The sequence below is a fragment of the Aplysia californica genome, unplaced genomic scaffold (assembly GCF_000002075.1).
Source record: "Aplysia californica isolate F4 #8 unplaced genomic scaffold, AplCal3.0 scaffold00101, whole genome shotgun sequence".
NCBI classification, from domain to species: Eukaryota; Metazoa; Mollusca; class Gastropoda; order Aplysiida; family Aplysiidae; genus Aplysia; species Aplysia californica.
The window spans coordinates 1484013-1500494 of NW_004797371.1; the positions used below are offsets into that span (position 1 = coordinate 1484013).

Here is a 16482-nt window from a genome sequence, read left to right on the forward strand (position 1 = left end):
AGACATCCGTCAAAACTACTAGGCGTGGAGAGAACACAGTTGATGGGATTCGCGATAAAAATGTGACGTTGGCGTAAACTGGCAGTAATTGGTAAGAAGTTAATGGTTTGACTTAGAATCGGTGGGGGCGATATAATAGCGGTTATTATTTCCAGTGAATAAGCCAAGCCGAACATAGAAAGTCACATACAACACACAATAATGCGAAAAATTAAGCATTGACATGTAAAAATTTGCCGGATTTTTTTTTTTTCTAAATTTTTTTTTTACGGTAAAAAGAAATTCAGTGCATAAGTGAAAAATTATTAAAAACCCCATAGGACATTTTGTTAAAAATATCAGTGTACAAACATGTTTTAGTTGCACAAAAAAAAATATTTTTAAAAAATCGCGGGCACCTGGTTAGTTAATGTATTATGTCAGTAAGGCTATTTATCAAACTATAATAATTAATTCCTGGCTCTCAAAGCAGCCTCCGATCTTGAGGTGACGCTGGGGTCAAATTGTGTGGAAATGAGGTCACACCAGGGTCACATCAAAGTGGTTTTCCGTGCAAACATAAGTCCCCAAACTCCCGACATGAATCCTCTCCTCATCAGGCACTGGCGTTCTTACCCGAGTCGGTCAAAGGCATAGCACTGAGGAAGGAAAACAAAGAGGTGAATGAAACGCCAGCTATTTTTTCCTCTCTTCCCCAAATATTAGTTAGAAAGATAGATCTACAGCGGGAAAAGCAGGAAACCACAAACCTGATCAGCCAAAAAAAAACCCCAAAAAACAACAACAAAAAAACAGTGCAGAGTTGAAATTGACTGAAAAATGAGAAAACTGTACAGTTGTGAAGTCATCTATCAGTGTGCACCGTTAAGATTACCATCACATTTCATCGAGAAAAAATTACAGGAGATTTTTCAGTAAAACGCTGTTGATTTTACACTCCGCATCGATACAATTTAGATCATTTAGGATGCCGGCTTCCGACATGGGCTGAGAGAAAATGCTATTTAGAGAGGGATACAACATCCCAATAGGAAGACCCAGACAAAATTTCACTTCCCACTCAGGAATCAAACAATTGAGTAATTCAGTCGTTCAGCTTATTGTTTCAGTAGAGGTTTTACGACGTTCGCAACTGCATAAGGTCATATGAGCGACAGAAGATTAGAGGTGTTACAAGAGAGAAACAAACATAAAAAAGAAGAAGGGGGAGATAAGGATGATAGATGTTCGATAAGAAAGAAGAAGCGAACCACACCAGAGCACCCACCAACCACCCAGTCGTTCAGCTGGGATACTGCATTCTTCTCTGCCAGAAAAGCAGGGCCAGAGCCAGCCTCCCAAAACATCTAAATTGTGTCGCAGGAGGTGTGTAAAAACACATAATATACATTTATCTATATATATATAAGTATATATTTTTAAAAAATAAAAATTGGGGACCAAACTAGGATCACTTGGGGAAGGAAGAAGAGCCGCATGGCACAGTCCTTTTTGTCGTTCTTGAGTGTCAACCATCAGAGAACCATTTTTCCCTTTTGAATCTCATCAGAGAACCATTTTTCCCTTCTGTATCTCATCAGAGAACCATTTTTCCCTTTTGAATCTCATCAGAGAACCATTGACCTTATGCAGTTGCGAGCGCCGTAAAACCTTCTACCAAAAAAAAAAGAGAACCATTTTCCTCTTGTATCTCATATGCTTACAAGAGAAAAAAAACCAAAACAATCAAGTAATCTATTTATACAAAATTAGCCAGCTTCCTCGCATAAAAAATAATTTTAAAATAAAAAAATAATAAATAACATTACTTAATAAATAATAATTTTAAAAAATTTAAAACAAAAAAACAAATAAACCATGGGTGGTTGTTGTGTGCTCTGGTATGGTTCCCTCCTTCTTTCCTATCACACAACTGTCGTCCTTATCTTTCCTCCTCGTTGTCTGTGTATGTTACTCTCGTCTCTAAATCTTCAGCATATTTCTGGCGCTCATATGACCTTATGCAGTTGCGAGCGCTGTAAAACCTCTATACCAAAACTAAACCCCCACACAGCTGAGCTTGTTTACCCACCGCTGCAGTCTCATGTCTTACTGTTAATGGACTCATGGTTTAGGTTTGGGAAATTGTACTAATATATATATATACACCTTGGTGTTGATTTTATAAGAACATCTGGAATTAGAGACATGGATTCAACTTTTGATTGAGCGAATTATTTTTAGGATCAAACGACTAAGATAAAATAGGGATGGGAGCATGGACAAAGTAAAGGCTATGGTGTTACAGCGGTGCTATCGGCTGACCATCGGAAAGACACATTTATCCGACATCGTTCTGATGTTGGGCGATCATTGGTTTCCGATAGTGTGTGGGAACCCGACATCGTCTTGATGGTGGGTTGTCGTCGGTTTCCGATGGTGTGTCAATATCCATCATCGCGCCGATGGTGGGTTGTCATCGGAAACCGATGGTAAGTCGGTATCCATCATCGCGCCGATGGTGGGTTGTCATCGGAAACCGATGGTAAGTCGGTATCCATCATCGTGCCGATGGTGGGTTGTCATCGGAAACTATTATGACAAACTTCAGTTTTGACCTAAAAATTAATATTTTGACCTGTCATTTACTTAAAAATTTTATATTAAATGAAAGTTTCCTCATAATATGTATCTGTGTACATGTTTTTAATGTTTATCAACTCTGGAAAGCCCTCAGAGTACAATATGTAGTTCGTTCATAACAATTACTACAAAAGAAAATACTGATTAAAATACATACCCATACACTTATGATAAAAATCAAAATATCAGAATGTAAGCAAGGTCTAATACATCCTCAAGTTGGGTTAAAATTAAAAATACATCCCAAAACAACTGTAAATTACATGGAATAAGGTTTCGTTCAAAACCATTACGACACAATGTCACGTTCATAACATGATGACAATCCATTATGACAAGCATACTTTTGCCTCTTCTTCGCTTCTCTTTTGAGTCATCAGCACGCTACTCTTCCATGTTCATTCCACCATGTAAAAGGATGTTGTGAAACAGTGGGAAGTCCCTCACATGATATTTTGCAGAAATATCATAAAGTGTTTGTTCATAATATCATTATGACAAACCTGGATTATCTCAATCAAAGACATATTTAAGCAAAACCATGCGATGGAGCGGAAAATTACGCTTCTGATGGATCAATGTCAAACCAATGTTTAATACCGGTCATTCCCCGGGATGATATGTTTAACAATTAGGGTTTTCTAGACCTTGGAAAGTCTGATGATGTTATTATGACACGAGTTATGAACGAACTTATAAATTTTACTCAGCAATAACATCATTAATATAAAAACATAAAACCCTTTTAATGGACACACGCTGCTATGATGGTGTATAAAAGCTATTTTCAATGTTTGAATGCTCTACTGTTTGATAGTTTAAGATTAACAATATTCTGTATTTAACATACAATTACGTGTGCACTCAGGATGAGTAAAAAATGCCCTATTTTTTGTACTATTATCTTTCTATGAAGAGATATAAGATGCACACATTAATCTACTTGCTCATGCAGCTTGACCAACTTATTTCCTTGCCATATATGCATAAAGTTTTCAGAAGAAAACATATTTTACCACGAGTAGTGGTTGATTTAAAAAGTCCTCATGCAAACACCCCCACCTTTTGGCAAAAGCTAATATCTATTCTGAATACATACTCTTTAATTATTTGACTTGAAAGGAACCAAGAAAAGAGAGATGCTGCACTATCGCAGTGATGATCTGTCACAAACTTGTCGTCACATGAAAGTGAATTTCTTAAAATGAGTAGGTCCATATAAAAATACAGCGATGCAAAACGAAAACAAGAGGTGACAGAATGATGGACAAAAATTCTGGTTTCTTGTTGCAACCTGTCAACTGTTAAGGGATCACGGAGCAAATTATTCTCAATTGGTGATCATTAATCACTGGTTTGTTTTAACTAATAGTGGTCATTTAAATACAGTGGTGTACAACACTATAAATTTCATTATGCAAGCTGCACACCTTTAAATCGCTCTCTTTTAATTTCTGTATCTACAGACGAGGATGATGCCTTAGGGGTCACCTTCATAGAGAACGGGACAGTGACAGCCTTTGTGGTGCCAGAAGGTAAGGGTGTGGAGCAGACAGTTTTGCGAAGTTGAAGGGCCTGAAGTGCTTCTGCAAGCTCAATGATGGCCTGCCTTGCAACAGCCAGTTCGAATCAACTGCTTTTGACGACCTGCATTAGTCTTTTGCTGGTATGACACGAGAGGAGCATAATATTTTTTTGATGCCTTTTTACGTAATTCAATGATTTACTGTTGTAACATAAAAACAGTCATAACTTCACATAGAAGAGAGGTATTTCACTAAAATAAAAAGCAAACTGTCCACAAATGGCACCTCTATGCTGTGGTATCAGCATTATTTGCTTCTATGCATTGTCATCATGGAAAATGTGTTCCCAAAGTAAGCAAAACTTTAAAACTTGTTTTCTCAAAATTTGACACTCGAACCCCTGTTCGCTTTAAAATGCCATAACTTTTCACAGAATGCTCCAATTGCTTTCAAATAAAGTGCAAAATGCTCGGAAAAGATGTGTCTTTTAAAATATGCAAAAAAGTTCATTTTGAAATTTTGCACCTTGTGAAGGGTTTTCTCAGAGCCACACACAATCATTTGCAACCTATTTGTGTTGCAATTGCTGTAAAACACTTACTTACACAAAACAAAATAACACCTCCAAAGAAATTCTCTTAAAAACTTGAAGAGAGTGCCAGAAGACTCTTACTTACAAAAATCAAATAACCCAAAAAAATTTAGTAAATAGATAAAAAAAAGAGTTGACCCCATCATCATCATTGCTCCCTGAATTCTTGCCCTTGCAAAGAAAAAAAAAAACCCAACCAAACAACCCCCCCCCCCAAAAAAAAATTTTTTTTTTTTTTTTAAATCCCCTTAAAATTTTCAAGAGAGAATTTTAAAAAACAGCAACAAACCTTTCAGGTGAGTCGACCCCATCATCATCACTGCTCCCTGAATTTTCGCCCTTGCAAAGAAAAAAAAACAACCCAACTCAAACAACCACCACCCCCCCCCCCCAAAAAAAAAAAATCCCCTAAAAACTTTCGAGAGAACATTTTAAAAATAACAAAACAACAAACCTTTCAGGTGAGTTGACCCCATCATCAACAACATTCTCGCTCCCCGACTTCTTGCGCTTGCAGCAGCAGTAGTAGATACCCCCTCCGATGATGAAGAGAATGCCCAGCGAGATCCCCACAGCTTTGATGATGAGCATGGTGTCTACAGGGTCGTCCTCGGGAAACAGGTACTTCTCTGAGCAGCAGGGAAAGAAAGAAGAGGAAAATACAAAAGCCATGAACAGTTGGAAAGAGAAAATATGTTGAGGCAGCATGGTGGGGTTTTTTTTTGGGTTTTTTGTAAGAAAAAAAAATTCTTAACCCTTCCAGCCCCAAGCGCGTATATTTTCAGCAGAGCTTGTACCTCCCACCATCCCAAGAGCGTATAGTCTCAGTTTCGGGAGGTACCAATTCTGCGCATTTTTCTAAATTAGCGAACCTAATTAAACTGTAATTTTCATAATATTCGTTCATTTACCTTTGAACACTGTTTTATGTTATTACCTAAACCTCATTACAAAGATACTAGATCACTTTTTTTAGAATGCATGCCAGTTTCTCTGAAATACCGCTGTGTTGGCTGGGACTGGGGTAAGGAAGTGCACAAAAATGGCTGGGGCTGGAAGGGTTAATTTAAATACATTTTTAAATGGTGTAAACAAGTGCGTGAAAAGAAAGAAAGAAAGAAATACAGTCATGAACAGTTGGAAAGAGAAAATAATATGTGAGGCAGCGTGGTGTTTTTTTTTGGGGGGGTGGGCTTTTTTGTATAAAATTTTTTTTTTTTTATGGTGTAAACAGGTACTTCTCTGTGCAGAGCGGAAAGAAAGAAAGAAATACAAAATCCAGGAACAGTTGAAAAGAGAAAATTTTTGAGGTAGCATGGTGGGGGGTTTTTTGTATGAAAAAATTTTTTTTTTTTTAAATTTAGAAAAAAATTTTTTACGCTGCACAGTGTGGAAAGAAAGAAAGAAATACAGCCATGAACAGTTGAAAAGAGAAAATATGTTGAGGCAGCATTATGGTTTTTTAGGGGGTTTTTTGTATGAAAAAACCCAAACAAAATTGGTGTAAACACAAGCATCTCTGCACAGCGTGGAAAGAAAGAAGACAAAATACAGTCATGAACAGATGGAAAGAGAAAATAATATGTGAGTCAGCGTGGTGAAATCAGGTGCTCGTCAAAATAATGGAATCAAGGAAACCAGCATTTTTCAGGGCGTTGAGCAAATTTTTAAAAAATTTCTTTTTTTTTTCTTTTCACAATATCTTTCATGTTCATTCAAAAACACATTGAAGTGTGGATTGTACTGAAACACGGTGAACAAAGGTAGAATAAATGCAAATTTTCCGTTTTCAAGACCCTCAAGCTTTGGAAGCCACCAAACTTTGGCAGCTATTCTGTCGCTAACTTTACCTCTAAAAAAGAGGCCACACCACCCCCTTCAATCTCAAATATGAAAAAAAAAAAATTTAATTTAAAAAAAAAATGTTTTTTAAATGGTGTAAACAGGTACTTCTCTGCGCAGTGTGGAAAGAAAGAAGAGAAAACAGAGTCATGAACAGTTGGAAAGAGAAAATAATATGTGAGGCAGCTTGGTGAAATAATATTTTTCAGGGCATTGAGCATTTTTTAACAAAATTTTCTTTTTTTTTTTTTTCATATAATATCTTTTATGTTCATTCAAAAACACATTGAAGTGTGGATTGTACTGAAACACGGTGAACAAAGGTAGAAAAGATGCAAATTTTCCGTTTTCAAGGACTCTCAAGCTTTGGAAGCCACCAGACTTTGGAAGTCACCAGACTTTGGCGGCTATTCTGTCGCTAACTTTACCTCTAAAAAAGAGGCCACACCACCCCCTTCAATCTCAAATATGTGGACTTCTATTCAAGATAAGGTTGGTATTTTATTTTATTTCTTCTTTGAAAGCAAGACAAATGAAAAAGCTTTAATGTGATGCCAATCATTCCATATGATGCCATCGCGTCCTGACAGACTTATTTTTTAAAAAATTGTGTGTTTTACAGCACTCATAACTGCATAAGGTCATATGAGCGTGCGGGACACACCAAACATTTTCAGTTCGTAGGAAATTTTGACTTTTGCGCAGGTGGCTGCCCAAGCTTACGCTTACTCTTATCGATTTTTAGACCACCAAGGGATCTTTAATATGCACAACTTGCACACAAGACCTCCGAGATTTTTCCCCCTTGTCCGATAAGGCTAGGTGTTAGATTTTACCTACCATAAAATCAGGGTCGTGGCAGAAAGACAGTAGTAAGAAAGAGCCAAGGCGTAGCAGCAGAAAGAGTCAGGAGCCTAGATGAGGGGGCAAAGGATCCTTTTCTGCGCACAAGTTAGTCGATCTGACGTCCTGCCTAACTGGGCAAGGTAAGCGTTTATGGGCTAGACCTTTTTAAAAAAAAATATTTTGGTGAGTGTTTTACAGCGCTCTCATCTGCATCAGGTCATATGAGTGCGCGGGACACATTCAACATTTTCAGTTGGTAGGAAATTTTGAATTTTGCTCGGGTGGCGGCCGAAGCCTACTCTAATCGTTTTTCGACCACCACAGGGATCTATAACATGCGCAACTTGCACACGGGACCTCCAAATTTTTTTGTGCATGTCGAAAGGCTTGGTGTAGATCTTTCCTGCCATAAGATCAGGGGTGTGACTGAAAGACAGCTGTAAGAAGGAGCCAAGGAGTAGTAGTAGAAGGCTGCAGAAAGAGTCAGGAGCACAGAGGAGAGGGCAAATGAAGTGAGGGGGTGGGGGCAGAAAGCGAAAGCGAAAGCAGACGAAAGAACATTGTTAGAGAGCAGGGAAAGAGGTGAAAGGAGACAATTTTAGAGACGAAAATTTTTTTCTACTCTACCCGGATACGAACCCCGGACCTTTTGAATGCTAGGCGAACACCTTAACCTCAAGCCACGAGAACCCCCTGGGCTAGATCTATAGTGCAGTTTAAAAAATATTGAAAAAAAAAACGTGGCGCAACTTATTGTCAAATACTTCCTCAGCTGTCGAACATTAAGTCTCCATCTTCTGTGCAATGACTTGTATAAATTATTTATCTTAACAGATCCATATTTTTGTGAAAACCAGTTAACTGTATTCTAGAAAATTCTTTCATAACTTGGCTACTGATTGAAAATCCCGGTGGGGAGTTTCTACAGATTTTAAAAGATTTATAGCTGTGACAATATCACTTTTAAAAGAAAGTCTGCCCGTTTTTTTTTCTAATCACGACATTATGCTCATTAAAACCCATGTTTTGAGAACCGTTGGTGCAAAGAAGTGTTCACTTAAACAGATGAATTTCTTGTAGCATGTTTTGCCACTACAAAGTGTCATTGGTGAGCTGTGACATAGGCCACATATGTATGCAAAATGTGTGTGAGAAGCGGGAAGTGCTCTGAGCAATCCCATTTTCCACGTGACGGAGATTTATAGTATTCTATACAAATTTATGAAGAATAGTTGTTGTTTTTTTTATCTTGCCTCAATTGTTGGGGAAAAGTATGACTACGCTAAGACAAATTGATACATACAGCCGTGCAAAGTATGGGCAACATTGATTCACCAGTTAAATAGATATTTGAGGAGAGTTGTGCAACAAATTTTTGTCCGCACTATATATAGATAACCTAATAAGTGTTTCTTGCGCTGTTTTTTGAAAAAGAAGTTAGGTTCCTGTATTTCCTTACAATAAGAAATGAGTCATTTCTCATTTTGCAATTATTATTCAACAATGTTACATCTAGTCTACTTATTTTTACTAAGATAGTACGTGATAGTGTAGAATACCAGTGTGAGCAAAATTTATCTACAGCTTATGAAGTTTTGACTTTTTGCTCTGTTTTGGTAAGTGTGTTGTGGCCCTCGCAACAACATAAGGTCATATGAGTCATGAGTGTGCAGGACACATTAAACATTGAACAGGGAATAAGCGTTATGTGAGGCAGGGTGGTAAAATCAAGCGTGTGTCAAAATAATGAAATTGAAGAAACTAGCATTTTTTTGCCATTTCGGCAATTTTTATTGAAGTTTTGTCTTTCGGCTTAACACCATTGTTGTCCAATTAGGAACACATTTTTGGGTGGGTTTTACTGAGAAACGTAGATTAAAGGCACACAAAAAATGTAAGTTTTCAGTTTCCACTGATTACCAAGCTATGGAAATAACCAAACTGTGTCGGCCATTGTCTCGCTAATTCTACCTTTGAAACCAGGTGACCCCACCTTCTTCTTAGACGTCTTAGTTTTAGTAAGAGTTTTACGGCACTTGCAACACAATAACGTCATATAAGTGCCCAAGAGGTGTTACACGAGAGTAACAAACATAAAATAGAAGGAGACATCAGGACGATAGACGTTTTAGTTTAGTTTTAGTAGCGGTTTACGGCGTTCGCAACTGCAAAAGGTCATATGAGCGCCACAAGATTAGACGTGTTACAAGAGAGTAACAAACACAAAAAAGAAGGGGAGATAAATAGATGTTTGATAGGAAAGAAGGAGCAAACCACACCAGAGCACCCGCCAACCACCCACCACTGTCTTCAATCTCAAATATCTTGACTTCTGTTCAAGACAGATGGGCATTTTTTTTTTTCACTGATAACATGACAACGGATCAAGCTTTAAGAGATACCAATAACTCCACATGCCCAAAAATAGACGAGCACCTGATCCCACCGTGTCATGCACAAATGTTATTTAATTATCATTATATTGATGTGAGCAGGAAAAAAGGATGTGGATTTAAGCGTGTATATGAGTGTGTGTCTGTGCACACACGTGTGCATGTGTATGTGTGTGTGTCTACGCACGCAACTGTGCATGTGTATGTGTGTGTGTGTGTGTCTACGCACGCGAGTGTGCATGTGTATGTGTGTGCGTGTGTGTGCATGCATTGAAAAAAAACCCAACAACAAAAAAAACAACAACAAATAAACAAAAAACAAAACGAACAAAACTAAACAGCCCCCCCTCCCCCTTCCAAAACCCCCCCCCCAAAAAAATCCAAAAGAGGGAGGCAAAAAACACCCACAAAGTACTCACTGTCAGTGGGCGTCGTGCTGAAGACCAGCTTGAAAGTCAGGGGTTCGCGCAGCTGGTCAGGCAGAGAGAGCTCGACAAACACGTCCACGAACTGGCTGGTGGCGGAGGTCACGTTCTTGTCCCCCCCTGGCAGCCCGCAGTACTCGGCCAGGCTGGGCAGTCCCTCCCCTGTGAAGGTACAGTAGGGGGTCAAGATGTTAGTAGTGACATGGTACTGTGAGCTAAGTTCAAGTCTAATAATTTTTAATAGTAGAGGGTTTTACGGCGCTCGCAACTGCATAAGGTCGTATAGGAGCGCCAAGGGGTGGGTGTCAACAGAGAAGTCTTCACAGGGAATCGGGCTTAGACTGCTCACCTCTCTAGCTTCAACAGCACAAGGTTTGCTTCGACTATCAAGGCACCCCAAAATAGCAGGTCACAATAGAGTGACAAACATACAAAAGAAGTAGAGGAAAATGACAACAGTAAGGATCCGGAAAGAAAAAAGCAGCAGTTCCCTGTTGTAGATCAGGCACAGTTATGAGCGTGATATGAGTCAGCCCATTTACAATTCTACTATGCTTGAACGAGATATGTCCCCCCTTTGGGATTGGCCTAAAGACACTTCAGTCAGTGGCACTGCTCCGGGGGGACAGAATGTTAGTGACATGGTACTGTGAGCTAAGTTCATGTTGTCAAAGTTTATGTTTCCCCCTGGCAGCCCACAGTAATCGGCCAGGCTGGGCAGTCCCACCCCTGTGGTGAAAGAAATGGGGGCACGGTAATAATAATAATAAATGACATTTATATAGCGCTCAACTCCAATTAAAGTACACAGGCTCCTTTTAAGTTTTAGTAAGAGTTTTTTTTACGGCACTTGCAACACATTAAAGTCATAGGAGTGCCGAAGATTAGAGGGGTTGTTTTTTTTTGGTAAGTGTTTTACGGCATTCGCAACTGCATAAAGTCATAAGAGCGCGCGGGACGCATTTAACATTTTCAGTTGGAAGGAAATGCTAGGACCCTGACCAAAATTCTGGAACGTAAGATAACCACCTCGCAATTGCATAAAGTCATATGAGCGCCAAGGGGTGGGTGTCAACAGTGAAGTCTTTACAGGGAATCAGACTGCTCACTTCTCTAGCTTCAACAGCACAAGGTCTGCTTCGACTATCAAGGCACCCCAAAATAGCAGGTCACAAGAGAGCGACAAACATACAAAAGAAGTAGAGGAAAATGACAATAGTAAGGAACTGATCAGGAAAGAAAAAAGCAGCAGTTCCCTGTTGTAGTTCAGGCACAGTTATGAGCGTGACATGAATCAGCCCATTTACAATTCTACTATGCTTGAACGAGATATGTCCCCCCTTTGGGAATGGCCTAAAGACACTTCAGTCAGTGGCACTGCCCCGGGGGGTTAACAATCAGTTGGTTTGGACATCTCACACGAATGGCACCTAACCAGCTTGCCAGTAAAGCCTACTGCAGGAAAGTATCAGGGTACAAGGCAAGAGGAAGACCAAGAAAGACCTGGATCCAGGGTGTGAAGGATACCCTGAGAACATATGATATCCCACCCAGCCAGGCCATCAAACTTGCTAGAGACACCAGGAAGCTCTTTCTCCTCTCGACGCCCTCGAGGTACAAGAGGACGGATAAAGTACAGTAAGAAAATTTTTAATTTCGCTCAGGTGGCGGCTGAAGCCTACTCCGATTTTAGACCACCTAGGGATCTTTAACGTGCGTAACTTGCACCCGGGACCACCCCGAGATCTTTCGCCCTTGTCCGAGAAGGCTAGGTGTAGATCTTTCCTACAAGAAGATCAGGGGTGTGGCTGTAGGACAGCAGTAAGAAGGAGCCAAGGAGTAGCAGTAGAAAGGCTGCAGAAACCGTCAGGAGCCCAGAGGAAGGTGGCAAAGGTGGTACAGGTTTTTATATATATATATATATATAGTAGAGGGTTTTACGGCGCTCGCAATTGCATAAGGTCATATGAGCGCCAAGGGTGTCAACAGAGAAGTGTTTACAGGGAATCAAACTTACTCTGCTCACCTCTCTAACTTCAGCAGCACAAAGTCTGCTTCGACTATCAAGGCACCTCGGAAATAGAAGGTCACAAGAGAGTGACAAACATACAAAAGAAGTAGAGGAAAATGACAATAGTAAGGATTAGGAAAGAAAAAGCAGAAGTTCCCTGTTGTAGATCAGGCACAGTTATGAGCGTGACATGAGTCAGCCCATTTACATTTCTACTATGCTTGAACGAGAAATGTCCCCCCTTTGGGAATGGCCTTAAGACACTTCAGTCAGTGGTACAGGTTTAACACCCCAAACAACACAATTAGGTTATATAAGATGTGGGAGCTCCCCAGTGGTAAAACGGTGAAATGGTACAGGTTTTAAGTTTAATTGTAGAAAGATTTTACGGTGTTCGCAACAGCATAAGGTCATATGAGCGCCAAGGGGTGGATGTCAACAGAGAAGCCCAAACGGGGAATCAGGCTTACCACTCTAGCCTCAACAACACAAATTCTGCTTCGACTATCAAGGCACCCAGGAAACAGCAGTTTACATCGAAAACAAGCAATCCCCTTCTTTCTATAATCACAAATATCTCGACTCCTATCTAAGATATAATAGTGGATACATTTTTCCTCCAGAGCAAGACAACAGAACAAATTTTAGGACGATACCAAAATCTCAACATGCCCAAAATTGACGAGCGCCTGATTCCACCGCGCCGTGACACCTATCACATACACGAGGAAAAGTTACACACCTGAAGTAATATCAAATAACTGAAGAATTGTCACATATCTGAAGAAATATCACATACCTGAAGAATTGTCACATATCTGAAGAAAAGTCAAATACCCGAAGAAATGTCACATATCTGAAGAAATGTCACAAACCTGAAAAAATGTCACAAACCTGAAGAAATGTCACATACCTGAAGTAATACCAAATACCTGAAGAAATGTCATCACATACACCTGTGTTCCGGAAACAATAATATCACATATCTGCAGAAATATCAAATACCTGAAGAAATGTCCCATACCTGAGGAAATGTCCAGCATGTTGTTCCGGAAACAAAAATAGGTGTCCGGAGTGGCCGGGGGAAAGTTGACCTCCGCGTCGATCATGGTGACCACCTGGTGGTGGACAGCAGACTTGATCTTCCACCAGCACGACCTGGGCCTGGGGAGAAAGAGATAAGATAAGATAGATAAGATAAGATAAGATAGTGCTTTATTATCCCAGGGGGAAATTTTCCTTGGCTGTACAGGACCGTAAAAACACATGGAGGTATACATAAAAATTTTTAATTATATATATTACTCTCATTAAAATCCAATATGAAAAGAGAAGTAAAGCAGACAAAATGTACATTTACATCAATGCATCATTCAACCACATGCAGGAATTTAAATACTAGACCTAAGGAGTTATAGATACATACTCTAAGAGCAACACACATCTATGCTCATTCTGACAAAAGCCTTATGCTAGATGGTAAAAAACTTCTTTTATATCTTTCTATCTTTGTTTTTGGAGGTACATATCTGCCGCTGCTTGATCTTACACGTTTGTTTGTTGGTTGGTTCGTTTGTAACATAGTTTTTTAGTTTTAGTAGAGGTTTTACCGGCGCTCGCAACTGCATAAGGTCATATGAGCGCCAAGGGGTGAGTGTCAACAGAGAAGTCCTTACAGGGAATCAGACTTACTCTGCTCACCTCTCTAGCTTCAACTGCACAAAGTCTGCTTCGACTATCGAGGCACCCCGGAAATAGCGGGTCACAAGAGTGTGACAAACATACAAAAGACGTACACAAAAATGATGATAGTAAAGATTAGGTAAGAAAAAGCAGCAGTTCCCTGTTGTAGTTCAGGCACGGTTATGAGCATGACATTGTTGGATCAGCCCATTTACAATTCTACCGTGCATTAGACCAACAAATGTCCCCCCCCCCCCCTTTGGGAATGGCCTAAAGACACTTCAGTCAGCGGCACCGCCCCGGAGGGTGAAGCACATCTGCACAATAATGGTCATTTAGTGTTGGGAAAAAGTAAGACAGAGTTTTAGCAAGTGTTTTACGGCACTTGCAACACAATAAGGTCATATAATTGCCGAAGATTAGAGGTGTTACAAGGGAATAACAAACACACAAAAAAAGGAGAAGAGATCAGGACGATAGATATTTGATAGGAAAGAAGGAGAAAACCACACCACAGCACCTGCAAACCACCCACTGTTTGAATAAGAGAAGCACATCGACACAATAATGACCAATTAGTTTTGGGAAAAAGCAAGACAGACAGACAGACAGAAATAACAGAGGGAAAGTAAAAATGTAGGACCTACCAGCGGTTTGTTTGTTTATCTGTTTGTTTGTTTGAGTAACGAGAAGCACATCAACACACTAATAGTCATTTAGAGCTGGGACAAGCAATGGTATGGCTGTGAAATTGGTCTGTATTGGTACATTTGTGAATTTATGTATGTATATATGTGTTTGTATGTATGTGTGTGACTGTGTGTGTGTGTGTGTGTGTGTGTGTGTGTGTGTGTGTGTGTGTGTGTGTGTGTGTGTGTGTGTGTGTGTGTGTGTATGTATGTATGTATGTATGTACGTATGTATGTATGTATGTACGTATGTATGTATGTATGTATGTATGTTTGCCACTGTAAACCAAATTGTCCTTCTGGGATCGATAAAAATGTAATTTATTACTATTTATCTTTTACAATCAAATGACAAGTTGTATTTTTTCCTTACTCACCCGGTGTAATGTTGGGGGAGGAACCTTCCCTCAATGGTGTACGGAGTGTTTCCCCCAGTCAATGTGATGACCTGATTGCAGTTGTCGTAGTCAGAACTCTCTGAGGAAGGGAAAAACGTGATGCATCGTGGTGAAATATTTTTTTTTTTAGTAAGAGTTTTACGGCACTTGCAACATGATAAAAAGGTCATAATAACGCCGAAGATTAGAGGTGCTACAAAAGAGTAACAAACACAAATATAGAAGGAGGGGAGATAAGGGCGATAGACGTTTGATAGGTAAGAAGGAGCAAACCACACAAGAGCACCCGTCAACCACCCACGTGGTGGAGAAATCATGCGCTCGGCGAAATGATAAAAATAAAAGAAGTAAGAGGTATTTTCCTGCATGTTCGGCAATGGGTTTTTTTTTCTTCACATTTTCTTTTTTTTGTCTTACCACTTCATATTTCCATTTAAATGCACATTTTTGTGTGTATTTTTACCGAAAAACGTTGATTAAAGACACATAAAACGTAAATTTGCAGTTTCCCAGGACACTACAGCTTTGGAGAAGTCATCAAACTTTGGCGGCCATTTTCTCTGTAACTTTACGTAAGAAACCAGAATATCCCCCACTTCCTTCAATCGCAACCACCTCGACTTCTATTCAAGACAGAAGGGTAATTTTTTCACCAAATAAAAGGCAACTGAAAAAGCATTAATTTATGGAAAATTAACAGAGGAACCTCGTAAAACAGCCACCCCGTGCTCGTTCCGAAGGTGGCAGTATAACGAGGTTTAGTTTTAGTAAGGCTTTACAGCGCTTCCAACTGCCTAAGGCTGTCATCGTAGTTTTCTGCCTGGAAAATTTCAAAATTCTGCATAGAAATTTTACCCCCAAAAAGACCAAATTTTGCAAGTATTTTGCAAGGACTGCGACCATGTCTAAACTTCTTTTTCCATACTGCTTTAAAAATGTAAGTACCAATTAATCATAAGCTGAGAAGTAGCACTAGAGACACATGCCCCCAACAATTAGCAGCATACAGTCAGTATTTTTTACTAGAAACACAAGCTGATGACAGAAAATACTAGCAAAAGGTGTGAAGTTCCGCACAACCATTGACCCATTTTTCCGCAATCGTGCCGCAGTTACAGCGCCCGCGGAAAACTACGATGACAGATAAGGTCATATGAGGGCAAAAGGGTGGATGTCAACAGAGAAGTCCTTACAGGGAATCAGGCTTACTGTGCTCACCTCTCTGGCCTCAACAGCAAAAAGTCTGCTTCGCCTATCAAGGCAAGCCGGAAATAGCAGTTAACAAGAGAGTGACAAACATACAAAAGAAGTAAGGGAAAATGACGATAGTAAGGCTTAGGAGAAAAAAAGCAGCAGTTTCCCCTATGTTGTTCCGGCACAGTATGAGCATGACATTGATAAATCAGCCAATTTAAAATTCTACTGTGCATAAGAACATGTTAATAACCCCCCCCC

The 16482-nt window shown here is 39.7% G+C and overlaps 1 protein-coding gene across 1 annotated transcript in view; it reads right to left on the minus strand.

The window, feature by feature from the left end:
* Positions 1-241: 241 nt before the first annotated feature.
* The window catches only part of LOC101853304, a gene marked incomplete in the record, with an annotated part of 54513 nt that continues 38272 nt past the window's right edge, over positions 242-16482 (minus strand). Inside the window, 5 exon segments of the mRNA XM_035968968.1 lie at positions 242-638; positions 5195-5369; positions 10241-10408; positions 13282-13421; positions 15007-15106. Of these exon segments, the coding sequence (XP_035824861.1) occupies positions 596-638; positions 5195-5369; positions 10241-10408; positions 13282-13421; positions 15007-15106 (626 nt within the window).